The following is a 25,271-nucleotide window of genomic DNA, read 5'->3' as shown; positions in this document are numbered from 1 at the left end:
AACCGGATGACTGTTCTTTACTCCCCTAAAGAAGAAATCTTCCTATTTTTTCCATCTGTCCATCCCCGATTCACTCTTATCTCCCTTATTGTTTACCTGTAACAGTGTTATGATCGCCCCAACAGGTGAGAGGAAAAACCAGCAAACAGGGCTCCAGACCCTCACTCCAACCCCGATTTTTAAAAATCTGTTTTCTACATCGGACTTCACATATAATTATTTTAATAAAGTATTCAATTGCTTAAAAAAATAGAAGCAGGAACTTTGAAAATCACTGATTTCAAAGATGATCAACTGGTGGTATAAAGGTACACGTTCTCCTGTAGTACTTGTTAGAAATTTTGAGATCTCAAGAGCAGGTGAAAAGTATGGGCTTTGTTATCATTCATGCAGGGAATGGGTATGGCTTTGAACCCATCTCTTGACCAGGGCCAAAGGAGAAGGCGCTGAGTTTGGGTTTACTTAAACCAAGTTGCCTTGCTCTAAGTTTGATGTAGATCAATTAAAATTTGGAACCTCCCAAAGATCAGGTGGAGCGCTCTGTTCCATCTGATCTCACCTAGATCTGGAGCAAAGAGAACATGACAGATAAAATTCACCCATCAGATGTTAATAGGAATCACAGAAGGATGGAAAAGTAGATCCTTACTTTCTGTTCAGCCTGGTGAATATGAGCCCAGGTTTCTTGATTCTTCTTGGCCGAGGTGTTGAGCTGATTCTATTGAGTGGCAAAGAGTCCTTTACCTTCTAAGCTCTGAGTACGCTCAGTCCTGGATGGATCTGCCAGGCTGTTATAAATTGCGGCAAGATAAGGAAAGCCTTAGCCAGCAGAGATGCAACTTGAGTGAACCTTCTTTGCATAATATTTCTGAAGGTTCTGTATAGTGTGATAGGAAGCACTGGGACAGGCTACCTAACCAGTTTATTTGCCAGACTCTTCGTGTGCTCTGCTGTCTCACTCTTGCCTCTTCTCCAGGAACTTATTCCTTGCTTAACCAACAGAGGAATGAAAGAGATGCCCTACCTCAACATTCATCATTCTCCCTTTTTCCCTCCCCACCTCAGTAGTTTCTTTTGTGTTACTCTCATTTCTTTAATGAGGGAAGAATTTTTTAACAAGACTGCGATCAGCCACCTCCCAACCACAAAAATCCTAAAGTGCTTCTTTTTCCCCTGGCATCTCCAGCCTCTCGGGATCCAGCCTCACCCCTCACCCCACCTCAATCCTACTAGCACAGTTTCTAAACTAACCCTCAGAGAGGCCTGCAGTTCAGAAAAGTAGACTGCCAAAGAGCAGGTGCCTCTGGATAAAGCAAAGGCTGGTGACAGGGATCAACTATGGTCAGTTTTTTTCCCTTTCTCCAAATTGATTGAATCCCTCCTTTTTTGTGAAGTAGAACCAAGTCTTTAACACTTACAGGGCAATGCATTTCCTTTTGCCCAATAAAACTACAAATTGTTTCCTTTCCTCCATCTACTTCATCTACCCCAATAGAAAAGTCACTTGTTTGTAACCCTGCCCCCTGGATTGGGTGGTTTCTCTCCTGGTCCCATCCTTTCCCTTCTCCACATAAGATCATGCTTCTTTTCACAACTGCAAAACAGCTGGAGAAAAGGGCATGACTGAGTGCAGTTGCCAAGTATCAGAGACAAGGACATGCATTTGAGTTGTGAGAGCCAAATCTTTTCTCAGTAGTCAGGAGGAGGGCATCTTTTGATACCTTTGATACCTGTATTTCATCTATATCTTCCAGTAGAGAGACGGAAGGGGACAGTGTGGAGGTTGTGGGATATAAATATATACACGTTTCCTAATGAAAGCAGTTTTTCAATTGGAGATTATTAATTTTAATTTCTTGCATGCTGCTGACACAAATGAAGATGGGTTTGTCTGCCTTGCTGCACTGCGTTCACGGTCACTTATCACCCAAACTGTATTGTGTGCGGATTGGTATGTGTTTGGCTCTTCGAGGGTTTTAAACAGAACTAAACTTCGATGTGTAATTTTTCCATTCCACATTCGCAAAATGTTTGGCCTCGACACAGAAATCCACATGTCTGAATCATCTTTTAAATTTGGCTGTTAATTTGCACCTAGTTCCAGTGTCCTTGCCCTCCATTCAAAGAACTAATGAATCTTTTTGTTTTCTGTTTCATTTTAAGAGTGGATTGTTTGGGAATGCTAACTTTGCTTTGGGTTTTCTACTTTTTTAAATTCAGCTTCCAAACATCCTAGTTGTTTGCCATTACTCACCCCACCCCACCCCAATGCTTGACATTTGAGCCATGTAAATGTTTTTAGTATTCCATGATCTCTTCTTATATGTGTGATTTTTGTTGTTGATCAGTAATGTTTTATAGTGTAGGTTTTGTTTCTCTCCTCAAATCACCAGTTTTTTGTTTTACTGGCCAATTCTCATCTCTGTATTTTCTCATCCTTCTTTTCCTTCCCCTGATATAGATCAAGGTAGTCAAAGCATTCCATAGTTCCCTCCATGAAAGCATCCAGAAACCCAAGAACCAAAACTCCATCCACAACTTCATGACCCACCCTGAATTCGCCATAGATGAGGAGGTGCCACGAACACCACTCCTGGATGAGCAAGAGGAGGAAAATCTTGAAAAGGTTTCTACGTCTGGGACTAGGGTGCTGCTGTTGGATGGTGACGTCACTCCGTACGCCAACAAAAACAACAATGCGATGTGTTGCAGCCAGGTGCAAATTGTTGCCTCCCACCCGGACAGCCCTCTGCACAGCCTGGAGACATCAGTTTGAACTTCATTCTCTGACTCCCATTCCTGCTTTTCCTATTTCTTGTTCATCTCTCCCATCTGTAAGGTGATGAGGGGGCTTTTCACTGTCATGTCAGCTGCTCCCAAGTATATGTGAGCCACCTGACCATGAAGAGGCAAGAGAATAGACCTACAAGGATTTTGACTTAAACTTGAGTCTTAAACCCCAGGCAGGTAGTGAATGGTAGATTCTACTTCTTGGATGTATCGACTGACATTTTTAAAGAAAGGATACAGTCCTCTAGGCATCCACCCAACCCAAGTTCTCCCCCAGTATCCATACATACGTTGCCATCTCCTGACTTCTGGATTTACCCTATGAGTCTATGCCATTTATAACCTCAGTGGAGGGTTCAGAGAGACAAATGTTCTCAGATGAAATATTCGGAGGCAGGAATGGAATGTACAGAGCTAGCCGATAGAAGTGATTGTTTTTTAAACAATTTTCCCACCTTGAAAACTTATACCTAAAGCCCTCTAGCTCTTTCTCCCTTCCGGTCAAACCTCCTCAGATCTTTTGACCATTGTCTTCCTTTCCTTCACTCTAAGAAAGTGGAAAGGACCTGGATGAATTGGGTCGACTTTGACCATTCTCCCTTCTGGCCCCAGTGGAACCCTCGATTTAGTTCTAGGAGCAGATCCGTTTTCTTTACTAACAGGGTCCCTTTGAAGCCACTGAGAATAGTTAAGAATGTGTTCCTGCTATTGTCAGGTTATCTGCCTCTAAACTGCCATCTTGTCAGGCTCGTTTGGTTTCTAAGTGCCAGGGAGATCAGCCTTGACTACAAAGCTTGCATAGGTGTGGTAGTAGTTTTTACCATAAGCCTGAGCTTTCTCATATTCCTAAAGTGGCAGCAAAAAATGAATTGAGGATGACCCTGCCTCCTAACTGAACTTGGAATATTGAGGACCAGAAGCTGGCAGGTCTAGGACAAGACAGACAATCAAAGCCAACTCTTGTGAAGTCCTCCTTGGGGGGACCACTGCTGCTTTCGAAACCGTCAGCCAAGGCTCTTCCAGGGCACAACCTGGTAGTTGGAGGAGTGAGTGTTGAGAAGCTCCAGGAGAGGCCAAAGGGCTATTCAAGCAGGATCTGAGAAACCAAAAACCTTGAGCTTAGGTGGCTGGGTATCAACTTTGACATTCCCTCCAGTTTTGTAATTCTGTTCTTCACAGCGTCCCCTAACTTGTTCAGTCTCTGAAAAGGTCCCGACCTTTCTCAAATATTCTGATTCTGAAAATATGTGTCCTAAGTGGGAGGCTCCACTGATATTTTGCTGACTTAAATGGAGCAAAAGACACACTCCGAAAAGCTGCTGCTTCCTCTCTTCCTTTCTCTCTCATGCTCCACTCCAGCCGCTCTCCAGAACGTGCTCGCCAGCTGCACAGTAAAGCCCTGTGCCTTTTTTCCCTGAACACTGCCCAAAGCATCCCCTTTCACCTGCCTCTCAGGAGCTGGGGACTTCACAAGGAGATTTTTCAAAGTGTTCCTTAATGGGACAAGGTGGAGCCATGTTTGTAGCAGCTCCATTTTTATCCCTGCTGATGTCGACTTAAGCTCTTCTGTGTAGGGGTTCGCGCATGTCTGCCAGTCCCTTCTCTCATTGGATAAATGAAGCCTGCCCCCGTCTTTACAGAGCAATGAGAGTGGAGAGATGGGGCTTGAGGCTCTTATGAACTGCCAAAAGTCCATTTGTGAGAGCGAGGGGACCCAGACCTATCCTCTCCAGCCTTTTCTTCTGACTGCCTCCTCCCTCATCCTTTCACCTGAACTGTCCAAGGTAGGAAGAGTAAAGAAACAATACCCCCTGCCATCCCCCTTACTATAGATTCTACCAAATTTGATTTGGGTTTTGTAAAGGTTACAAAAAAGTTACATGTGTCAGTGATTTTTTTTCTCTGTCTTAAACGCTTGTGGAGGAGGAAAAACAGCTCACATAAGGTGTTAGGTGTTCACATGTATGTTTATTAAGTACATTGGAAGATTTAGTTCACTCAAGTCTTTTATTACCTCAGATCAGTTTTTAAAAACAAGCCAATAACAAACTTTGGAGGCTATTTTACCATTCCTTTTCCCAAAAGACTCTCGTAGTGCCTAACAGGTTACTCCTGAGAGCTTGTGTCTACTCGTTTAAAGTCAACAGTTTTTTGTGTATTCTAGTTTCCATAGTAGGAGAGAAAAAATAGAAATATTATGCAAAAAATATATAGTTTTCTTTAGATCAGAAACTGGTATTTTTGAGTCAGCCATATGTATTTTGTTTAAAAGATTTAAAATAAAGTGCCGTCACGTAACCCTTTGGATGAAGCACTTAACCAGCTGTTCGACATGACAGGTGACTTAGTATGTTTGAAATTGGTTTTAAAACCAATACACCATAATTCCTTTCTCCAAACAGCCATCTTTATACTTAGGGGAAAAAAGTTGTTGGGTTCTAGACTTTTTTAATATTAATTCTGTTGATATGGAATTGAGTACATTCAAGTGTTTATGTGCACATGTTTTTTATATAAGTTTTTTTCTATTCAGTTTCAGTGATCCAACTGGCAGTGAGTAAATATGGCATAAGTTAATAAAGCTTTCCCCCAAAATGGTGCTTTGAATTTGAAAAGGGTCTGATGGGGTGAAGGGGAAAATCTTGTCCTAGATTGCTCTCTTGATAAATCTAGAAAAATGGGCAGTAGACTATAGATGGGAATGAAAGCATCCACCAAGAAGGGACAACCATCGGAAAATGAGTATGCACTCCCCATAGAGAGAGGCGCCAGGCCCTCTAGTAAGCAGTGATTAAGCTCACAGGCCTTGGTTGAATTTTGTTTTCTTGATGAATAGCTGGCAGAGTGGTACCCAAGACATAACCATCTCTTGGGCTGCAAAGATACTCTGATTTGGGATTTGCACTTTTTATGCTTTTTAACCTCCTCTCACCCCTGGAATTTTCCGTTAGTGAGTTTTTATGCAAGGATCTGACTTGGTACATCTTCCCCAACTCTAGAAAGGTTTCATGCAATATATAAGATGGGGGATAGAGCTCTAAATGGAAGAAACAAAGGCTGGTTGTAGCCTGGCTGACAGTCTTGGAGCTAGCTCCTTCCCGTAGGAAGACCACCTAGAAATCCCTCTGGCACTTGTGGGTTCTTTGAGCTTCAAAGGGGAACCAGTTAAATATGAGTGATTGATTACCTCACTCCTGGGAACCCAGAGGGGTGTGGCAAGTTCACATTTACCCTGAAACCACCAAACTCAGAGCTTCCTTTCTTTTCTGCCTTCCTTGCCTAATGATTGAAGCAGCCCATGATACCATCACAAAGTACACACTTCCTCACGTTTCATAACAAGGGACCACCCCACTTCAGTGGTGGGGGTGAGGCATTCATAAATGCTCACTGTTCTTAAGCCATTCCAGCCCCTTCCTCAGAACAGGCCACACACCTTTCCATGGAGTTCGATGTCAGTCCTTTGCTTCCCCAGCCCTGCTGTCAGACCTGCGGTCCACTTTCCTCTTGATTCAGAGAGATGGAGGGAGGTGAGCTCCCCATGACTAAGCTGGCCTTTGGTTCGTGTTTTCTCCCCATGTGTATATATGCCATATGTGAATATGCCATATATATGTGCCAACAAATCTATCTATGTTCTTTTCAAATCAGCACGCAGATAGGAATTTTGAGTTTCTTTTTTTTTTTTTTTTTTTTTTTCAGTAACTCCATCCAAAAAGCACTGGTATTTTGTATTAAAAAAAAAAACAAAAAAAAACAAAAGATTTAACCACTGTGGTCTGCATGACATGAATAAGCCAATGGTGACATCAGAACAGTGCGTATCCCAGTGTGTGTTGCCGTAAGTTGTAGTTTAGCTTAGCAGTGCACCCAACCTGTGTTTGCATTTTGATATTATTTAAGCTCTCTGTACAATGTTTTTGCATGTATTTATATGGCTCTTAGAAAAAAAATGCTATAAACTGGCAAATCTGAAATTCAACTATGTTGTACCACTGAGACAGGAAGAATAGTTCTTAAAGACAGAAAAAAGGGATTTAATTTTTTTGGAACCGATAAAGCTTGTTGCTGACGAGCAGAAGTCAGTACTGCTGTGCACTGAGAATAAAAACCCACGCCCACTCGTAACCGTGCTGTCCTCAGTGTGTCTCCACGTTTGGGTGATGCCCCTGGGTGGTCTAAGCTGAGGAAGGATCTGTCACAGCCACGTTGAGAACCCCATCTGTGTGAGCCCAGAACTCAGCTCACTGCTGGATCCTGGCACACTTGCCTGCCACTGCTTCCCTCAGTGACTCATGGCCCTGGTTGCCAGTTTCATTCCCTTTGATGGGAGCTCTGCTCTGCCCACTTTGGTTAGAATTCACAATCAGAAAACCGTGAAGTTGGAGCTTTTAAAAAAGCATGAATTTGGAAGGATAAGAAAGAGGTGGGCTTGACAGTCCTTTTTTTTTAATGAAATGCATTTTGGGAAAATTTGTTCCCCTTATATTAGCACTTTTCTCTACCTTCCCTCTGGGGTTCCCCAGCCCCTGCCTCCCCAAAGATTTTTTTGTTTGGTTTGTTTTGGGTTTTTTGTTTTTTGTTGTCCCGGTTATTAAGTCTCTAGCATGGCTGGTGTTAGGCCCCAATTTCAGGTCAAAACAGCTTCTCAGCAGGTCATTTAGGTTCTGAGCTTTCACATCGCAGAACTCCTTCCTGCAACTCTAATCGAAGTGTGCAATCAAGTTCCCAGCTCTCTTTTAAAACATAGAAGGAAAGGACTTTGTCAGCTGCCCAAGGTCCTTTAGGATCAGTGTAATGCTGACGAACAGCCCAACTCTCCTGGCTATTTGAATAGGCCGGCTGTGAAGGAGGAAGCAGCCCTGGTTGGAAACGGCCTGTCATAAGAGGTCCCGTCCCCACTTCTATTGCCTCTGTCCCAGGCTGCTCTCCACATACAGCTACACTGCCCACTTCGTTTCTTTAAAACGGGCTGCAAAGAAAAAGCAAGTAATAAATAAATGAATATCAGAGGCCAGGTATTATTTGATAACAGAAGTCATTCACAAAACAGAACTAGTCTTCTTTTTTCCATTGTAGGTTCCCTCCCAATTACCCTTGCTAAAAAGAGATGCAAAACGAATGTGCACACGACGGCGTGTGCTCAATAAGACACACACACACACACACACACACACACACACACCCCTAGAGTCCTTTCTAGAGTTCGGCCCTACACTTCCCCTCTTATTCTCAACTTGTCTTTGTTGGGCCCTACATCCATGCCTCTCTGCTATGCCAAACAGCATCTTAAGGATCAATACCTCCTGGCCCCAGTATGCAATAAGGCACAGAGAAGAATGAACTTCAAAGTAGCCTTCTGGCAAAGACCAATGTATCCTAAGATATTTGTTTAATGGAGTATAAAGCCAGCTTAGCTCCTTGGACCTGAGTTACCATATGGAAGGGAGCTCCTTTCTTCCATCTTTTTCCCTACCCCCCGTTCTAGAAAAGAATAATTTTGTCATCCTCTATCTTTAATAATGGTTTGTGAGTCCCCTGCTTTTCAGCCATCATATCCTCCCTGAGGTCATTGGGTTTGTTGAAAACTTCACCAAGACTGACTGGTTCCCTCTCAATCACACACAACCAGGCAACTCCCTGACTTACTCTGTGGCAAATCCAAAGATGACTCATTGGGTACCAGTGAGCTGGTTACCAGCCCCTGACCTAGATCTGTCAGGATATGGTCTTCATGTCACTGCGAGCAAGGAGGATGAAAATGGCATCTATCGGCAAATAATTTTGAAATCTTGTAAACAAAGCACGCAAACATGTCACTATCTTTGTGTGTGGTGTCATTATCATCCAGTTGTCCCCAACATGAACCTAAGCCATGAGAGGTAATAACCTGCTAGATTCATAGACTGTAATAATACTTTTAGCCTTAAAAGATAGTAGCTTCTGGGTTCTGGGCTTGCCCATCTCCTGATGTGGAACTAATCATAAGTCTTTACTTCTGAAATTTGTTTCAAAGACACCTCCCTATCCTCAGAAGACACACGTAGAAGGAAGCAGTCTCTTCAGAACGGGTTCCCACTGGCGTCTCCTAAGAGGCCAGTGTCAAAACCAGAATGCCATATCACACTTACAATGAGAATTTAAATCAGGGGTCCCCAACTTCCAGGCAGCAAGAGGTGAGCAGTGGGCAAGCGAGCGAAGTTTCATCTGTATTTGCAGCCACTCTCCAGCACCAGCATCGCCACCCTAGCTCCCCCTCAGATCACCAGGTATCAGATTCTCATAAGATCACCAGCCCCTGGTACCAAAAATATTGAGGCCCACTGATTTAAATGATCCACATATTTGGAAAACCAATTAGAATCAAATGTTTAACTTCTCTTGAAATCTAAGCAGGGGGAAATACTTGAACTGTCTGAGTGGCCAGTGCCATCACACTCAGAGCCAAGTGCATCCGCTCTACTCTTGGATAGACTCTGTGCCTGAGTTCTAAGTTCCAGCTCGGGCACCACTTGATTTCTCTGCTTTCTTCTGTAATAGAGACCACGTAGACCATCCTCCAAACACAGCACAATTGATTAGATTGTTTTCTTGCTGTGTTAAACGCAGGAATACTACATTAAAAGTCTGATTTGTGTTTTATAGCACCAAATCTTCCTGTGTTGGCATTATCTAAAGCAAACATACATGAAAATTTACTTGAAAGAGGAAGTGAAGCCGGGAAGGGAAGGGCTAGGAACCAATGTTTGGCCTCAGTCACGTGTAAGAGGGAGAACAAATATCTAAATGCAGGAATTCTTGACTTCGAGTGAAGGGTGATTCAAAACCCTTCTCCAGACAAGAATTCCTGCATCTTCCCTACCAAACCTTGGAACTTCAACTACTGCTGATCAGGTAGGAGAGAGGGGTTTGAATGATTTTCTGCTCACCTTATGGTGGAGGATCTAAAACAGAAAAATTAGAGAGAAGGAGTAAGATCGTGACACGTGGCAATCCAAGAGGCAGGAGACCCCTGACCTGAGCCCTGCTCTGCTGCTTTGCTGGCTTGATTGTCCATCTCTCCAAGGAGACAGTTGAAGTACATCGAAGATTTTCAGATTACACTTTGAAGGTCTGAAACATAATTCCTCAGAGATGATTCAGAGCCCACAGGTGTTCAACAAAAGTGGTTTGTTTTTTGTTTTCTGTAAGGTTAGCTGTAGCTTTAAAAAAAAAAAATCACTGTGAACCAGCCATCTCTGAAATGCTGTGATTCTAATTAAAAAAAAAAACAAACAAATAAATAGTGCTGAAATGATCCAAGCCTGGGTGACAATGTAACAAGGTGTGTGATTAGATATATAAAGAAGCCTAATTTGGATCCTGTCTGGATTGTTTTCCATTATAATTCTCAATGTGTGCTCAAATAACATAGTGTACAATTAGCAGTTGTAGCCCAGGCTGCTGAGATTGTTACCTAGCTGATTCTGCTTTGGAATTTGATGTGGAAAGAGCAGTAGTTTGGGAATCCAGAGATCTAACCCAATGGAGTGGCATAAAATTAAAGAGGAGAAGCAAGATGCCTCATTTGAACTATGGTGGAAAGAGCTGGCCTGGGAATCAGAAGACCTGTGTTATAATCTTGACCCTGCTGCTAATTTGCTGTGTGCCAAAGGTTTCTCCAACTCTAACATTCTCCATACTTGCTCTAGTGTCTAACATTGCTATCAGTAACCATCAGAGATTGTCTAAATGGCATTTCTCTTTCATTGCTTTAAACCCCCTGGAAAGCAGCATTATCGCGTGTGCATACCAGGACGTGCACAGGCAGGCTTCACTTAGGCTCAGCCACTGACACGTGCAACAAAGACAAATTGCTCCACAGCCCTGGAATTGTGAGAAATCTGTTTTGTTTCTTTTCTAAATCAGATCAAATGTGGCTCTGATCTAGCGAGCACTCACCAAGATCTGCGAGAGGTCTCTCTTAGTTGTGTTATATGTTCTCGTCTTCTCCCTTAGATGTTAGTCTACGCATTCATTCAACAAGTATTATTGTCCAGGCACTGTTGTTTGCACTGGGAATACAACAGGGAACGAAACAAAGTCCTGCCCTCTTTGAACTTAGTCTCATAGAGAGACAAAATAAACAAGTAAATATATAATATGTCAAGTATCAACAAGGACCAGGAAGAAAGGTCAAGCGTAAATGGAAATAGGGAGCGCAGGGCATGAGAGAGAGTCACTCTGTTGTAGAGCGGTCAGGGAAGGCCTCACTGACAGAGACATTGTGAAGAGATGTGAAGGGAGTAAGAGAGTGAGCTATACAACTATATGGAGGAAAAATATCCCCAGTAAAGGACACAGCAAGTGCAAAGGCTCTGAGGCAAGAGGTCTTGTTCTGTTAAAGGACATGCAAAGAAGCCAGGAGTTGGAACTGAGTGAGGTACGTTCAGAGATGGAGGGTTTGAAGTGGGGACAAAACTTGAAAGCCATCGTAAGTTTGGCTTCATGAAATGGGAATTTACTGGAGAGTGTGAACTGAAAACCAACGATGATCTATCTTACAGTTTAAGGGGATCGCAGTGTGGCTGTGTGGCTGCAAGCTAGGGAAAAACGAAAGGTCAGGGCAGCTTTGGCTACCACACGTGCTACATGCGGGCTTAGCCTCATACTAAAGATACAGGCAAATCCAAGCCCCACTGTCATGCCATTGTCCTGTGACATGCAAATTGTGAAAAGAAAATGCTCGTCCAAAAAATTAAATTAAGATATATCGTGTGCTACCATAGCTTGCTCAAGACGCCCTGATTAATGAAATGATTGAAATGATATTCTATTCACCCCCACAAAAAGGGAACAAAGAAAACCATCTTGACCTGTGCCTTCCTTGCTCTAGCCTCTCAGTCCTATTGTCATGTGGCTGTCTGGTCCCCAGGTCCTCTGACCTTGCTGCCTCCTCTGAGTTGTTCTGTGCCCTCATTGCATTCCTAACATGACTACACACCCTGCTTCTGCTGAAGGTTCACCTCCTTCCTGCCAGGGCCCAGGGGGTCAGAATCTCTGTGCATGTGTGGGCTGGTGGAGGGACACCTATGGCCTGAGGGGAGCCTTGGGCTTTCAGCCGACATTTGCTCATCTTATGTGCCTCACAGCTATCTCTGCTCCAGTTCTGCAGCTGCAGGGACTCAAGGGGAAGCTGCCACACGTGGAACTCTAGAAGGACCAAGCAGGCAAGGTCCGCGCTGCTCTCAGGCTTAAGGAAAATGTTCTCTGACCTTGTCAGCAATGCCAACCCACCTCCTTCAGTAAGGCTTAGCCTGAGCAGGGAACAGAAACTATCTCCTAGCCTGGTCACACTCTTTGCTTCCATATTCTCCCCGCTCTTCCCTAGGGCCTTGGGTGGAGTGAGGACAGGGAGCAGAGAAGAGAAATATTTTTGTAGTTTCTAAATCTCTTTGTCCTAACCCTGCTCTCTCACAACTTTAGCTTAAAAGGAAGGTATTTGCTGCCTTTGTTTTTTGTTTCAGACTTGTCTGGACTGGAGAAGGCCTCCGGGATTCAAGCAAATGAACCGGGCGGGCGGGTGGGAACCACCACCATTAAGGCTCCCACGACAGTCCTGCCTAGTTATCCCAGCTCCTGACCTTCAAAAACAGAGCCTGGCTGGATTTGTCTTCACATGGGCAATTTGGACATTTTGACCCAGCAATACTAAAGCCACCATTAACCCCTTCCTAGAGCGGAGGAGACCCAACGCAGAAACTCAGGGCTCTCTTCCCACAGGAGGCAGGGAAGCCAGGCCCTCTTGCTTTGGCTGATGAGTGCACAACAGGAATAATGACTAGACACTGACTTCTTCCTGAGTATCACCCATTACACAGTTAGATCATAAATTTACAGCAGCAATAAGCGCCTAAGAGAAGTTCTCGGAGGGCCCCGTTAACCCTGCGGGTCAGGCACTGTGCCAAACGCCAGAAATACAATAACTAAAACAGTCCCTGCGTAGAGGGGTTTCCAAACCTCTCTGAGGAAACAGACATTTCAACAACTGACCCCAGCGTCTGAGAGGTGCTATCATGTGTGGCGCCATGGGGGGCTCAGCAGAGCAAGAACCCAGTTCTCAGAAGGGGAAAGCTTCACACAGGTGGTAACACTGAGGGTGCTTTTTATTTAAATAACAGCTTTTTAATAAAAACCACTCAATCCTTGTAATAAGTCAAGCAATAAGTGTCCAAAACAAGTAACAAAATACCTCAAGCCCCCAAACCCAGAAATAACCTGTATAAGCTCTTAAAAGGTAATTTTAAGAATTACCTCTTGGAATTTTACAAGAGGAAAAGAAACCGCTGTTAAAATGAAGAAACTTATCATGCAAAGGCCCCAAGTATAAAAGTGACGAAAAGCTTGGTCTGCCTAGAATACACAGTGCCGACAAAAGGGTAGTCAGCCAAGACCAACCACCACCCCGGACAGGGACCGAGTCTGTTTTATGTGCAAAGCCAGTGCCTAGCGCCATGCGGTGGACCTCCCATAAATATGCACTTAAAGAATAAAGTAGCACATGGAAGGTAGGCAGGTTAAGCATCTAGAGAGGAAGAGAGGAAGGCAAACCAGCCAGTCCATTAAGTATAAAGAAATGAGCATCATGCATCATGAGATAATAAAATAATAGCAGCCCCATTTAACTGCTTTTGCAAATGCCCCAAGTCCAAGGCCAAGCATTTTTCCTTGTTAGCCCAATTAACTCTCACAACCGCTTTCCCTAAATACTATTATTATTGTCATTTTACATCCAAAGAAACACCTAAAAAGGTTAGAGGGTCTGCCCAAGATCACCCAAAAGGCAATTTTGATTCTGAACTCATGTTGATTCTCTTAACACAGGGCTTCTATCTTTCCAAAGAGGATCTGAGAGGTTTTTGGCATTAGCAACATCAATGAGTTAATGTGCAGGCCCTTCCCCTCAAAGGGCTTTGCCCACTTGGATACATAAGTTCTATTTAAAACAAATCTTAATACTGCTAGAGAACAAAATTCAACAGAGTAAATTTGAAGATCTAATTGACTTTATTAGGCAATTCATGAATGCAGCAGCACCCAATCCAGCAAATAGAAGGGCACTCTGAGGGGTTTATAGAAAAAAAGATGGGGTAGAGGAGTTATTAGCAAAATAAAAAAGGGGGGGTATTTTTAAACCAGGACATTTTCTTTTGCGGGGTAAGGGAAAGGCAAGGGTTTTGTCAAGCAAGTTGCCTCTTCTTCCTTTGGGAATGGAGAGGGCCCATGTGACAGATTACCTTATTGGCCCTTGACCTGGAGATTTCAGACTGGTTGACTAAGATTAGATTTCTGGGAGAAGTTGAAACTGAAGTTAAATCAGGTATTAAGTCTAGGTTTGATAACACAGGCTTCAGCACAAGTAATGCTATTGGGGCCTGTGGTTTTCTCTTTAACAATACTTTAGAATCATATGTCACATTCAACCCCTGAAATCATTAAAAGGGGTTAAAGGGAAACACTAGAGCAATCAGGTCTAAAACATATACCCTGTTTCCCAGGAATGAGTAGTTTCCTCCCACTATTACAATGAATAATTTCAGACACTTATTTAGTGGTTTAATTGTTGGTTTAATTAGTTTATGTACCATAGGGAGGAAAAAAAGAGCAGGGTGGAAGGGCACAGCCAGGGCCTGGAAACCTGGAGCTCTGTCTGTACCTGGGAGCCTCCTTTGAGGAGGCTGTTTCCCTCAAGCGTGGGGAAGGAGGGAATCAGAAGACCAGAGGCAAGATTAGTCTGACTCAGACAGGCTGGGTAGATAAGAGATGATCACACGCAGGAGGAAGTTCTCTAGTAAAAAAAATTTTAAGTAATAGTCAGGGTTCTAAGGTTTGGTTCCATCTGCCCTTCCCGCATATCATCTTTCAAGTTCCTGTTTCGCACACAGTCTCCTATTGGTTCCAGTGGCTCAGGACAGACCTGGGAAGCCTCTCTATTCCAATAGATCCAGCCATGAATTGGAGTAATGGATTTTTCCTATGAGGAGTCCTAGTTCTTACTCGGTCCTGAACTAAAGAAGTGGACAGAGACCCAAATTCTAGCTTTAGAACTGGTTGCTTCTGAGCCATCTCTGCTTTCTGCCAGGTAAGCCTACTTGCGGGGTTAAGGGGGGGCAGTGAGGATCTGGAATGGCAGAGCTCCAGGGAGAGCCAGCCAGGGACCTCCTCCCTTGGGGGCCCTGTTTGAGCCTGGGCACATATGAGGCAGGGGCTGACAGCTCAGGGAAGAGATGGGAGAGAGGCATGGTGATGAGGCACTGGCTGTCTTCCCTGCTATCCATCTGAGAATCTAATTTCTTGTGGAAAGCAAATTCAGAGGCTCTTCTTCATACCCTCATAATTCTCTTAGTGGTTCCTTCTCTTTGGATTCTCCCAAGATGCAAAGAGAGTTTCACAAGGTTGATAAGAAGAAGAGGAGAAGGAAGTTAGAAACAAATTTTGAACAATCTTCAAAGTTTAGGACACTTTAGGTAGACACAGGGGATGAACAACTGGTTCTGTGACAAGCAGGACTGGATTCATCTGCTCCAGAAAAGCCCTGTGAGTGAGACAGCCAGCAGCTGGGGGCCTCTGAGGGCAGGGTTTCAGGGAGTGTGTGTGTAGTGGGGGTGCGGGGGGCGGTGCTGAAATGGCCTCCAGGAGCCCTGCTAAGCTAGCATCACTCCATTCTGGGGTAATATCTAGAACAGAGGTTCTCAAAATGTAAAACACAGATCACCTCCACCAAAATCACCTAGGCAGTGTTTATGAAAACAACCTTTGTAAACCTGGAAGCTTATAAAACATGAAATGCCTCGGAAACCCAGGGTGAGCAATCACAAATGCCCCGCCACCCTGCCCCTCTTTAATCGCACTCCCTACGGACCACAGTGCACCTGACCAATCCAGGGAACAGCAGGTGCAGGAATGTGTTTTCTTCTCTTATTAAGAACCGAGTAGCATTTCCTGTGCCCCATGCTTCATTAGCACATTGGTGGTATCCGTTTCCTGTCCCTGACTCTCTGTTTCCATTCTGGCAAAGTGTTTGCTCTTTTCTCTCTGCTTTGGGGGTTGGGGAAGACGAGCTTCTCACAGAGCCTCTCTCAGGCCTCTCGGCAGCTTCCACCTTTGTGCCCCTCACACTTGCACCAGAACGCAGAGACTATGGCTTCTCCCTGACCCACCTCAAGGGCAGCACCGCGCCCCGACAAACTCTCCCCTCCTACCGTAGGCATTGTAGCCACATCCAGGTAGAACCAAACCTGCTGTTTTTGTATTTGGGGTCAACTCAGCTTGATGTTTCAGGGGTAGAAACAAGGTAGGGGGTTTGTTGGGGGGGAAAGAAAGTGCTAGAAATAAAGATTGAAAGTTTAAAATCAATAGACTTTTATTGTGAGGGACTTTGATGAATAAAGATACAAGAAGAAAAAGTTAAGAGAGTGAAAAGTTGTGCATTAGGGAATGTTTGGGACACATGGAGATCAGGAGGATTTCTGTTATTGATATACTGAAAATAAGTGGTTCTACTGCTCAGGATTATGTATAAAATACAAACCTATTTTGCCTTTTTCCCTGGGAGTCAGCAATTTAGGAAAAGCCAGGAAACATGGCAGACATGCTGGCTAGCTGATTATGATTAAGAGAAGGCTTAGAAGGAGAAGCTGAAGCCAGAGAGGTTCCTGTGACAATGGATGCCCTCACCCCAACCCTTTCAGAAATCAGAGGGACTACCTCGGAGCCCAGTACTCTACAGGTCACTCTCGGCAGTCTGGACAGGTGAGTGGCTCAGGGTGGTGAGCTTCACCCTTCCCTGAATTACACAGAGGGCCCTGGTCTACCTTGGGGGGCTTCTACTCGGCAATGCTACCATCTCTTACAACCAGGCTCAGGTCCACTGAGACCATCAAACTCTAGGCTCAGAGAAGTTTGCTACTGCTGGGAGGAAAGGAATAGATATTGAGGAAGAAAAGGAGTCGCTGAAGGAGAGAAAAGCCACGATAGCACAGGATTTTCTTAGAGCTAGCTGCCCGGCCTGGCTGGACTTCTCACCTCGCAGAGGCCCCAATTGCAGCCCTCAATCTTTCCCATCTCAGGGCTCACCAATTGCTCCCCAGAAAAATACTATATCCCACCATGATGAAAACAGAAGTCCCACTTTTCCCAAAGATGTGTTTTTAGGTCCTAAAAAATTTGTCATGAACGAAAAATGTAATCATAAATATAATAAAGATATGTCTTTAGAATATAAAGGTTCACAGAACTAATTGTGGATATCAATTTCACTGCTATATCTTTACTTTCAATATTTTACTAACAAAAAAGTCCATCAGCAGTTGAAACTTTAGGAACGCTGGTAGGTATAAATTTTAGTGCTATGATAACTGCTATGAAACAGAGAGTCAAGGACAGGAAATTAAAATTAATAAATTTTAAATCGCTGCAGTTTGGGGAAATAATTGTTATTACCATGACGAGTACATGTCACTTTGCAGGTAGACAGGTGCATTGATGAGGAATGAATTCATAAAATCAGAAACCTGGAGCACCCACCCCAAAGAATAATTTCTGTATTTATTCACTTGTTTATTACTCACTCATTCATTCATTTAAGAAATTCTTATACCTGACACTGTTCCAGGTAGCAGGTAAACAAGGCACACAAGTCCATAACCTCCTGGAGCTTACAGTCAAGTGAGAGAGTCAGATAGAATCAGATAAACAGTGTATAACATAATGTCAGTCATGAACGCTATGAAGAAAAACCAGAGCAGAGTAAGGGGACTGAGAGTAATCAGGTGTGGCCAGGGAAGACCTGTCTGAGGAGGTGACATTTCAGAAAAGACCCAGATGAAATGTGGGACTGAGCCATGCCGACAGCTAGGAGAGAGAGCAGCAGGTCTGAGACAGGACTGGGCTTTGCATGGGCAAGGAACAACAAGGAGTCCTAGTGGTCAAAGTCAAAGGGAAAGTGGTAGGAATGAGGTCAGAAGGTAGGCAGAGGCCAGAACATAAGGTATCATGAAGTCTTCTCTGGGTAGGGACTATGGTTGTTATCCCAGGTAGGATGGCAAGTCATGGGGGTTGCAATCAGAGGAGGGATATGATCTGATTTACTGTTTAGAGGATCATGCTGACTCATGAGTGAAGATAGTACATTGGGGCTGAGAGTGAAAGCAAGGAGACCCTTCAGAAAGGTTATTACAAAAGTCCACATGGAACACACAATGGCTTAGACCAAGGGGTGGTAGTGGAGGAATGAGAGGTGATTGGGTTTGGGATAAATGCACAGAGTCGAGCAACAGAATCTGCTGGTTGACTAGAAGTGGGACATGAAAGAAATAGACAGTAAAGTAAAGGACAGTCTTAGACCGAGCTACCAGATGATGGGAAACACCAGAGGAGGAGCAGATTTATGGGAGAATAAGAGTGCTGTTTCAGATAGATTGGCTTTGGGATGTCTGTTAGGCAGCCTAATGGAAATATCCAGTATAGAGTTGGATAAACAAGACTAGAACTCAGGAGAAAAAAAAAAATCCCTGATAGATTACCTGGTTCCTAATATTTAGGAGTAGCAGATCTGCTAGCGATTCCTCCTGTAACCTCAACTGGCTGCTTGCTGTTACAATAGGCAACTCAGAGCAGTAAACCCTGACCTCCAATGGAATTGCAAACAGCACAGAACTTGTTCGGTGCGTTTCCATTGGTTAAATAACACAGAACAGAGTGTTGCTTGGAGACCAGTCCTGCAAGTTGGTGCTGCGAAGGCTCTCCAAGTGCATGCCAGCTGGGACTCTGTCACAGAGCCACTCCTTAATTATAAATTGGGTAATCCTCTCCTCTCGGAAAGATGGGAAGCCCAGGAGTAGGAAGCAAGGACAGATGACTTTGCAGATTTGGAGGCCAATGTGATGCAGTGAAAAGAGCATGATCTTTGGGCCCAAAGCCACCTAGACTCACATTCCATCTTTGCTTCTTCCTACCTGTGTGATCTTTGATATGTGACTTTACCTTTCTGAGTCTAAATCTCAGGTTCCATGGCCACAAAAACAGATGGGATTGTTGCAAAGATTAAATAACTATCACATGCAAACCCCTGGTATCCAATATGCATTCACATGGGATAGCTCCTTCTCCTGTGTCCAATTTTCCTCTGTCCATGAAGAGATGACCCTCTTCCACCACATAGCTCAGTTTACCCGGCCTTCCCCTACCTGGCTCCCATTCCAAATCCTCGGGCTCGAACTCCTAAAGAAAGCATCTTCTCCAACCTTCCCACCTCCCACGGCTGGGGCCTGGCACTCAGTTTTCCTCATAGATCTACAGACCAGAGCATCGGCATCTTTTCTGGGCTTGCGGGACTCCTCGCCCTCCTCCTGGTCATCGCGGTTGTCTGTGTCCTGCGGAAGTGGAATAAACGGAAGAAGCGTGAGTCCCTTGTTTGTCCAAAGTTGAGACACACTAAGACCAATAATCTAGCCTGCCATTTAAAGCTCAATTTATTTTTCAGGGGTAAACTATTGCACCAGGGAGTCCTCTGTTCTTATCCGACACACTGGTCCTTGATTTGCTCAACATCCTAGGCTGTGGTTCCAAAAGACTTGGTGCTGAGTGTAGTTCCATTTGGAAAGTCATTGCCCTAGTACCTCTGGGCCCCTGCTCTGTCCACCGAGTCCCTTACTCTTAAAGCTCAAGTAGAATTTGTCAAGTCTGATAATGTAGTTTTTATGATGCAGGGTGAGATTGGGGAATACTTTCAGGGACCATTCCATCCCCAAGAGTTTCCTTCTCTCATTGCTGTGCAGGACAAGGTCCTTACCTGCGAGTTACCGTCATGCCTTTGCCAACTCTGCCTAGACTCAGACAACAAGCCAAAAATATTTATGACTCTTTACCCCAGAGGCAAGAAGAACAGGGTAAGTTTATTTTCCAATCCATGGAGTCCCGACATACAAAACTCCTAACCCCAGAATGCACCTCTCATCACCTAGAAACAACTCTCTCTAAACTTTCAGAAATTTCTGACCTTCAGGGAGCAAGAAGAAGAATGGGATAGATAGACTACAAGATGAGACTCCAGTGAAAGAGCCTAGAGAGTTCTAAAAAGGGAGCAGGGGTTTGTCTAGGTTTACGGTTTTGATTTTCCTTGGTGTCAAGGTAACAGAGGACGAGTGGGTACATCTAGGAATGGGCAAGACATTCAGAAGGAGAACATGGCCCCCAGCATTACAAGCAGGGAGGATTCTCACCAGGAGCCTCCTCCTCAACCTCCCACCATTGTGCTAGTGTTCTCTGGCACCACAGAAGCTGAGGAGGGCTCCAGGTCTCAGAGCACATCATCCTTCTAGCTCTGACCCTCTCACCACACAGAACACCAGCCCCCCCAACACCAGACACCACAAAAACCCACTGCACTCACGACGCAGGGAGTGTTAAGGCTGAAGCTAGGACTGGCTGCCTTTGTCAGGATTTGTTCTCTGTCCTTTCAGGGAGACGTCAGTCAAGGAGCGTCCGTATTTTCAGTACCGAGAGCCTCTTCTCCAGAAACTCTGACAGCCCTCCCTCGGCGCATATGGTAAGAGTCACGTGACATGACTAGCTCTTTGGGAGAAATGACTTGTCTGACAGAAGAACTGAGGTGAAAATGTCCTAGGTCCCAAATCTTGTCACCACAGACAAACAGCACGCCCTTTGGCACTCACCCTTGAGGGCTATTCATAATCGGGAAGACAAGCCTCAGGACCGCCCCTGCTCAAGTAGAAACATTATGAAAAATGGAGCAAGGGCCTGAGACTTTAAGAAGGACGGGAGGGGATGAGTACTCCAGGACATGATGTTAGAACTGCAATGGGTTGTTTTAACAAAGACATGATAATGTGCTTATTCAAATGAGCGTTGTCCTCTTCAAAGTAATCATCTTAGGAGTGTCACAGATATTCCAGCATTGTTGTTAGTACTCAAAACAGACTTAAAACCCTGCTTTGGGAATTACTTCTGGGACTTGCATCAAGTTATTTCAATTAGCACTATAGCTGGTATAGAAAGCGTTTGATCAAATGGGAGCTATCCTTTGAGGCAGGAGTCCCCAATCCCTGGGCAATGGACCCATACTGGTCCATGGCCTGTTAGGAACTCACAGCAGAAATTGAGTGGTGGGCAAGTGAGCGAAGCTTCGTCTGTACTTGCAGCCGCTCCCCAGCACTGGCATCACTGGCTCAGCTCCACCTCAGATCATCAGGCATTAGATTCTCATAGGAGCACTGGTCCCTGGTGCTAAAAAGATGAGGGCCGCTGTTTTAAGGTTACAAGGGGAAGGTTCCAACTGATAACAATAACCCCATATGTCATGCTCTGGCTCTGAAGGCAGGAGTCCCACACAGTGTGGGACAGAGGCACAGGGATAGCAGAGGGACTGCTTTGAAGTCAGGGTGCTCATTTCCATGGATAAGTCCTTGTCTACTTTTTAAAGAATCAGTCCCTTCGGGCTGGTGGTCATCTCAAGCAAATGCAGTTATGCTTTTGATGTTTTCTGTTGTTACCTGGCCTCTCTTCACCATGTGGCCACCTCCATGTTGCCACCTTTGTTGCTTCTTCTCCTGCCAGTCCCATCCTTGGGCTCCACTGATAAAGTGCAGGAAAGAGGAAACTGTTTGAGGACTCGAGTGGGTCTTGAAGGGATTTTGCATCTAGAGCTTAGACTTCAGCTCAGATACATGTTTAGCTTGGACTAAATGTTTGAAGGACATTTTGAGCCTGTAGCCAACATTTAAAACTCTAAGTCCAGATGTCCAGCTTTTCTTGAAAATTCAGATATTCTAGAAACATCAGACCAGAATCCTAAATGACCATAATCAGCTGATTCTGTGCATCAGCTGCCCCTTAATAACAGGAAACATTTTTTAGTGTTTTCTGTGTGCCAGAAGATATTCTAAACACTTTACACATGGAAATCCATTTACTCCTCATGAAAACCTTATGACGTAGATACCATTATTATCCCCATGTAGGAAACCAAAGCACAGAGAGATTAGGTAACTTGCCCAAACTCAGCACAGAGTGGTGAGGCTGGGATTGGCACCCTCAGTCTGAGCCTTTACCTTTAACCACTATGCTATGTTGCCCCTCAATGTGCTCTGAATTGGCAGGCTCTCTCCGTTAATAATATTATCCCCACACCCCACTGAACTTCCACATTGTGGCCAAAAAACAATTACAATTTATCATCACACTTACACTGTTGCTTTCCCTAATTTCAGTCCATTTTGCTCATACCTACCTAGCATCTAAAGCCTTGCATTTGGAGATCTGATTCAGTGCTTTTCTACAAGATGGAGAACTGGGTGGAAAAATGATCAGGTAGCAGTACTGGGTGGGGAAGAAGAAAGGCTTTGTTCTTGGTTCTGCTTCCACCCTGTCACTGGCTTTCTCTTCTTGCTCATAGCCCTCCCAAGCAGACAATGCCCTCCAGGTGCACAGAGCCCATAGCCATGCTGTGAGCTGTGCTAGGGGCATCTATGACAATGCCACGGAGGCCCAGATGTATGGCAACCCCATTCCCTCAGCACACTACATCAATGTCAGAGCAGCTGGAGACAGCCTGAGCATCTCTTCAGAAGATTCAAGAGATTATGTCAATGTTCCCATAGCAGAAGAGGTTACTGAGACTCTAGCTTCTACCAACACCCTCCCCAGGAACCTTCTTGTCTTCCCAAGTGCTCAGGAGCTGGAGTCTACTGAGGAAAAAAATGAAGGCTGTGGGGATGCCCATAACAGCACCAGTTTTTGGTCTCCAGCAACTGAGAGCAATGATTCACTCAGCGATGAGGAAGGCTCTTCTCAGACCTCAAATGACTACGTCAACATGGCAGGGTTGGATCTCAGGGCCATCCAAGGGGAGCATCCCTGGATGTCTTGTCAGTGCTGCAGAGATTATGCAGATGTCCCACCAGCAGATCTCAATAGAAGCCAGCAGCAGGCAGAAGAAGTGACATCCTCAAACACAGACCATGTAGAGCGCAGGGCAGATGGTCTAGGAACCCACGTCCAACTTGCAATGCAGTCAGGGAAGTTCCTGGATTTAGGTGATTATGTGACTTATCAGCCACCTGCACAAAATGAGAACAGTCAGATGACAAATGAGGACTCTAATGACTATGAGAATATGCTAGCTGTCAAGTTAGAAAGCAGGGACTGCGAGCAGGGACCAGACACACAGCTCCTTCCTGATGAATTAAGATCCAGCCACCCAGCTGGAAAGCTACATGGAGTAGTCTGTCCTGCCAGATCCAAAGCCACTACAGGTCTTCTAACGAAGACCTTTGACCATCCTAGTATTTCAGTGGATTCATTTAGTTAGGCTAAAAAGAGGCTGAGAGGAGTAGGGAGCTAAGAGGCTTGCAAAGTAAAGGTTTGGGAAAGCAAGAAAGAAATTCTTCTCAAGTAGGGTGCCATTATCTCTCATACCAGTCTAAGAATGTTTGCTGCCATTACCTTTAAGGACCGTTAGGAGATCAAAAATGCAACAGTACTTTAGTGCACCATGGAAATATAAAGTAGTCTAAAATCATTACCTTCACTCATACCAGCAAGCTGCAAAGCAAAAATATGGATTATTTCATAATCTAGGCAGAGGCTAAAGGAAGGGAGAAATGGGAGTGGGGGTGGGGGACAGTTTCTACTTTAAAATGAGGGTAGACAACCAAATGATGGACAGGATGTGGAGCAACAAGAACTCTCACTAATTGCTGATGGGATTGCAAAACATAACATCTACTTTGGAAAACTGTTTGGCAATTTTTTATAAACATACACTTATATGACCCAGTGAGTCCACTATTAGGTATTTACCAAAATCAATTGAAAACTCTTGTTCATACACGAGTTTTCAAAAACCATACATGACTGTTTACAACAGCTTTATTAACATTTTCCAAAAACTAGAAATAACCTAGATCTCCTTCAGCAAGGGAATGGATAAACTGTGGTATATTCATATAATGAATATCCATACTCAACAGTAAAAAAGAATGAACTATTAATTCATGCAACAACATGAACTAATCTTAAATGCATTTTTCTAAGTGAAAGAAGCTAGACCTAAAAATCTACATATTACATGATTCCATTTATGTGACATTCTGGAAAAGGTGAAACTATAAGGATAGAAAACAGATTAGTGATTGGCAAGTTTGAGAAAAGGAGCAGAGTTTACTACAAAGGAATTTTTAGAGTAATGGAGCTGTTCTGTATAGGACTGTGGTGGTAGATACATGACTCTATGCATCTGTCAAAATGCAAAAAAAAAAAAAAAACAACTGTATAGCATACAGAGTGACTTTTATTGAGTGCAAATTTAAAAAATTAACCAAGCTGTCAGGGGAACCAACGATGAAATACGAGTTGTGACAAATGAATCTAACTGTATTACAAATATAGGTTATAACATCACTGAAGCAGGGAGTGAGGAGGAGCTGGCCTAATTAACTTTGGAAAACAATGTTTTTACTTGAATTGTAAGATAAAAACATAAAGAACTCTACATAAACACTGTACCCTAGTTAGTAAATTTGTATTTCACAGGAGTATAGATTAGCAATCCTGATACTACTTGAAGTGTTTATTAAGATTGAACAAATAAGTAAATATATTATAAATAAGGGGAAGCGGGTTTCTTACTATCAGAGAGAAAAGTAACAAATGAACAAGTAGGAAAGACTCCAATGAACTATGGTGCTGGATTAGAGAGTTAGGGTACAGTTGGAACATGCACACATATATATGAGTAGATACAGTAATAAATATAGGTATATATTTCTTAGCTCTGTCACTAAGGGCCTCAAAGCAATGTCACCTCAGTAGCAATGAACACACTAGCACTCAGATCTTGGTTTCTAAATATCATTCTCCAATGAAAGGAACCAGAGCTCCTTGGAGAAATGGCTCTTTCTAGGCCTGGGGCAGAGAAAACACAGAACAAGCTTGACCATCTTGTAGAAAAGGAAAACACAAAACAAGGAAAAGAGAAAAGAGAAAGGAAGAAAAGAAAAATAGAAAGGAGTGGATGGGGGAAGGAAAGACAAGATGAGGACATGTCCAAAGGAGCCAACTGAAAGAGCTCCCAAAGCAAAGCCAGAACAATTTCAGCAGTAAAAATAAATAATAACATAAATTTGTAACTCAAAGAACAAAATAAATATTTATAATTGACACCTGTACCAATGGTCAAATAAATAAAATGTAAGAAAGGGATAAAACTTTCTTACAGATAAATTACAAATAATAAACATAGAAGAAATGGGGGAGATCACCATTAAGACACCACAGAATAAATGCTGTGGGTAAGTTCTGATGAATGTTCAAATTAGTGGGTGACACTTTTAGGAAAACTAAGATAGTTGCAGGGCCTCAAAGGCTCTTCTCCAAAATATTTATTCATCACTGTGATAATTTTAACACATGTCCACAAATTA

General features: G+C 43.8%; 2 protein-coding genes across 8 annotated transcripts in view; both read left to right on the top strand.

Moving 5' to 3' along the window:
* ATP2B4 (ATPase plasma membrane Ca2+ transporting 4) overlaps nt 1-5,385 on the top strand; it is an 84,866-nt gene extending 79,481 nt beyond the window's left edge. For 2 of the 5 annotated variants that reach the window (XM_039881868.1, XM_039881866.1), the window contains one exon: nt 2,462-5,385. In XM_039881868.1, the coding sequence (XP_039737802.1) occupies nt 2,462-2,776 (315 nt within the window). In that variant the 3' untranslated portion in view covers nt 2,777-5,385. The remainder of the gene's footprint in view (nt 1-2,461) is intronic. The other 3 variants (XM_039881865.1, XM_039881864.1, XM_039881867.1) reach the window with 2 other exon arrangements.
* Nucleotides 5,386-14,202: 8,817 nt separating this feature from the next.
* On the top strand, nt 14,203-24,768 carry LAX1 (lymphocyte transmembrane adaptor 1). 3 transcript variants are annotated; one of them, XM_039881862.1, is made up of 6 exons: nt 14,203-14,911; nt 16,389-16,581; nt 19,121-19,230; nt 19,608-19,718; nt 20,292-20,377; nt 22,244-24,768. In XM_039881862.1, the coding sequence occupies exons 2-6, from the start codon at nt 16,493-16,495 to the stop codon at nt 23,156-23,158; spliced, it is 1,311 nt and encodes a 436-aa protein (XP_039737796.1). In that variant the 5' UTR covers nt 14,203-14,911; nt 16,389-16,492; the 3' UTR covers nt 23,159-24,768. The 3 variants fall into 3 exon arrangements, with proteins under 3 accessions (XP_039737796.1, XP_039737797.1, XP_039737795.1); XM_039881863.1 differs by having other exon boundaries at nt 16,385-16,581; XM_039881861.1 differs by having other exon boundaries at nt 14,203-16,055.
* The last annotated feature ends 503 nt before the right edge of the window (nt 24,769-25,271 follow it).

Source organism: Pteropus medius, unplaced genomic scaffold (assembly GCF_902729225.1).
Source record: "Pteropus medius unplaced genomic scaffold, Ma_sr-lr_union100, whole genome shotgun sequence".
Lineage (NCBI taxonomy): Eukaryota > Metazoa > Chordata > Mammalia > Chiroptera > Pteropodidae > Pteropus > Pteropus medius.
This window is presented reverse-complemented; position numbering and strand designations above follow the sequence as displayed.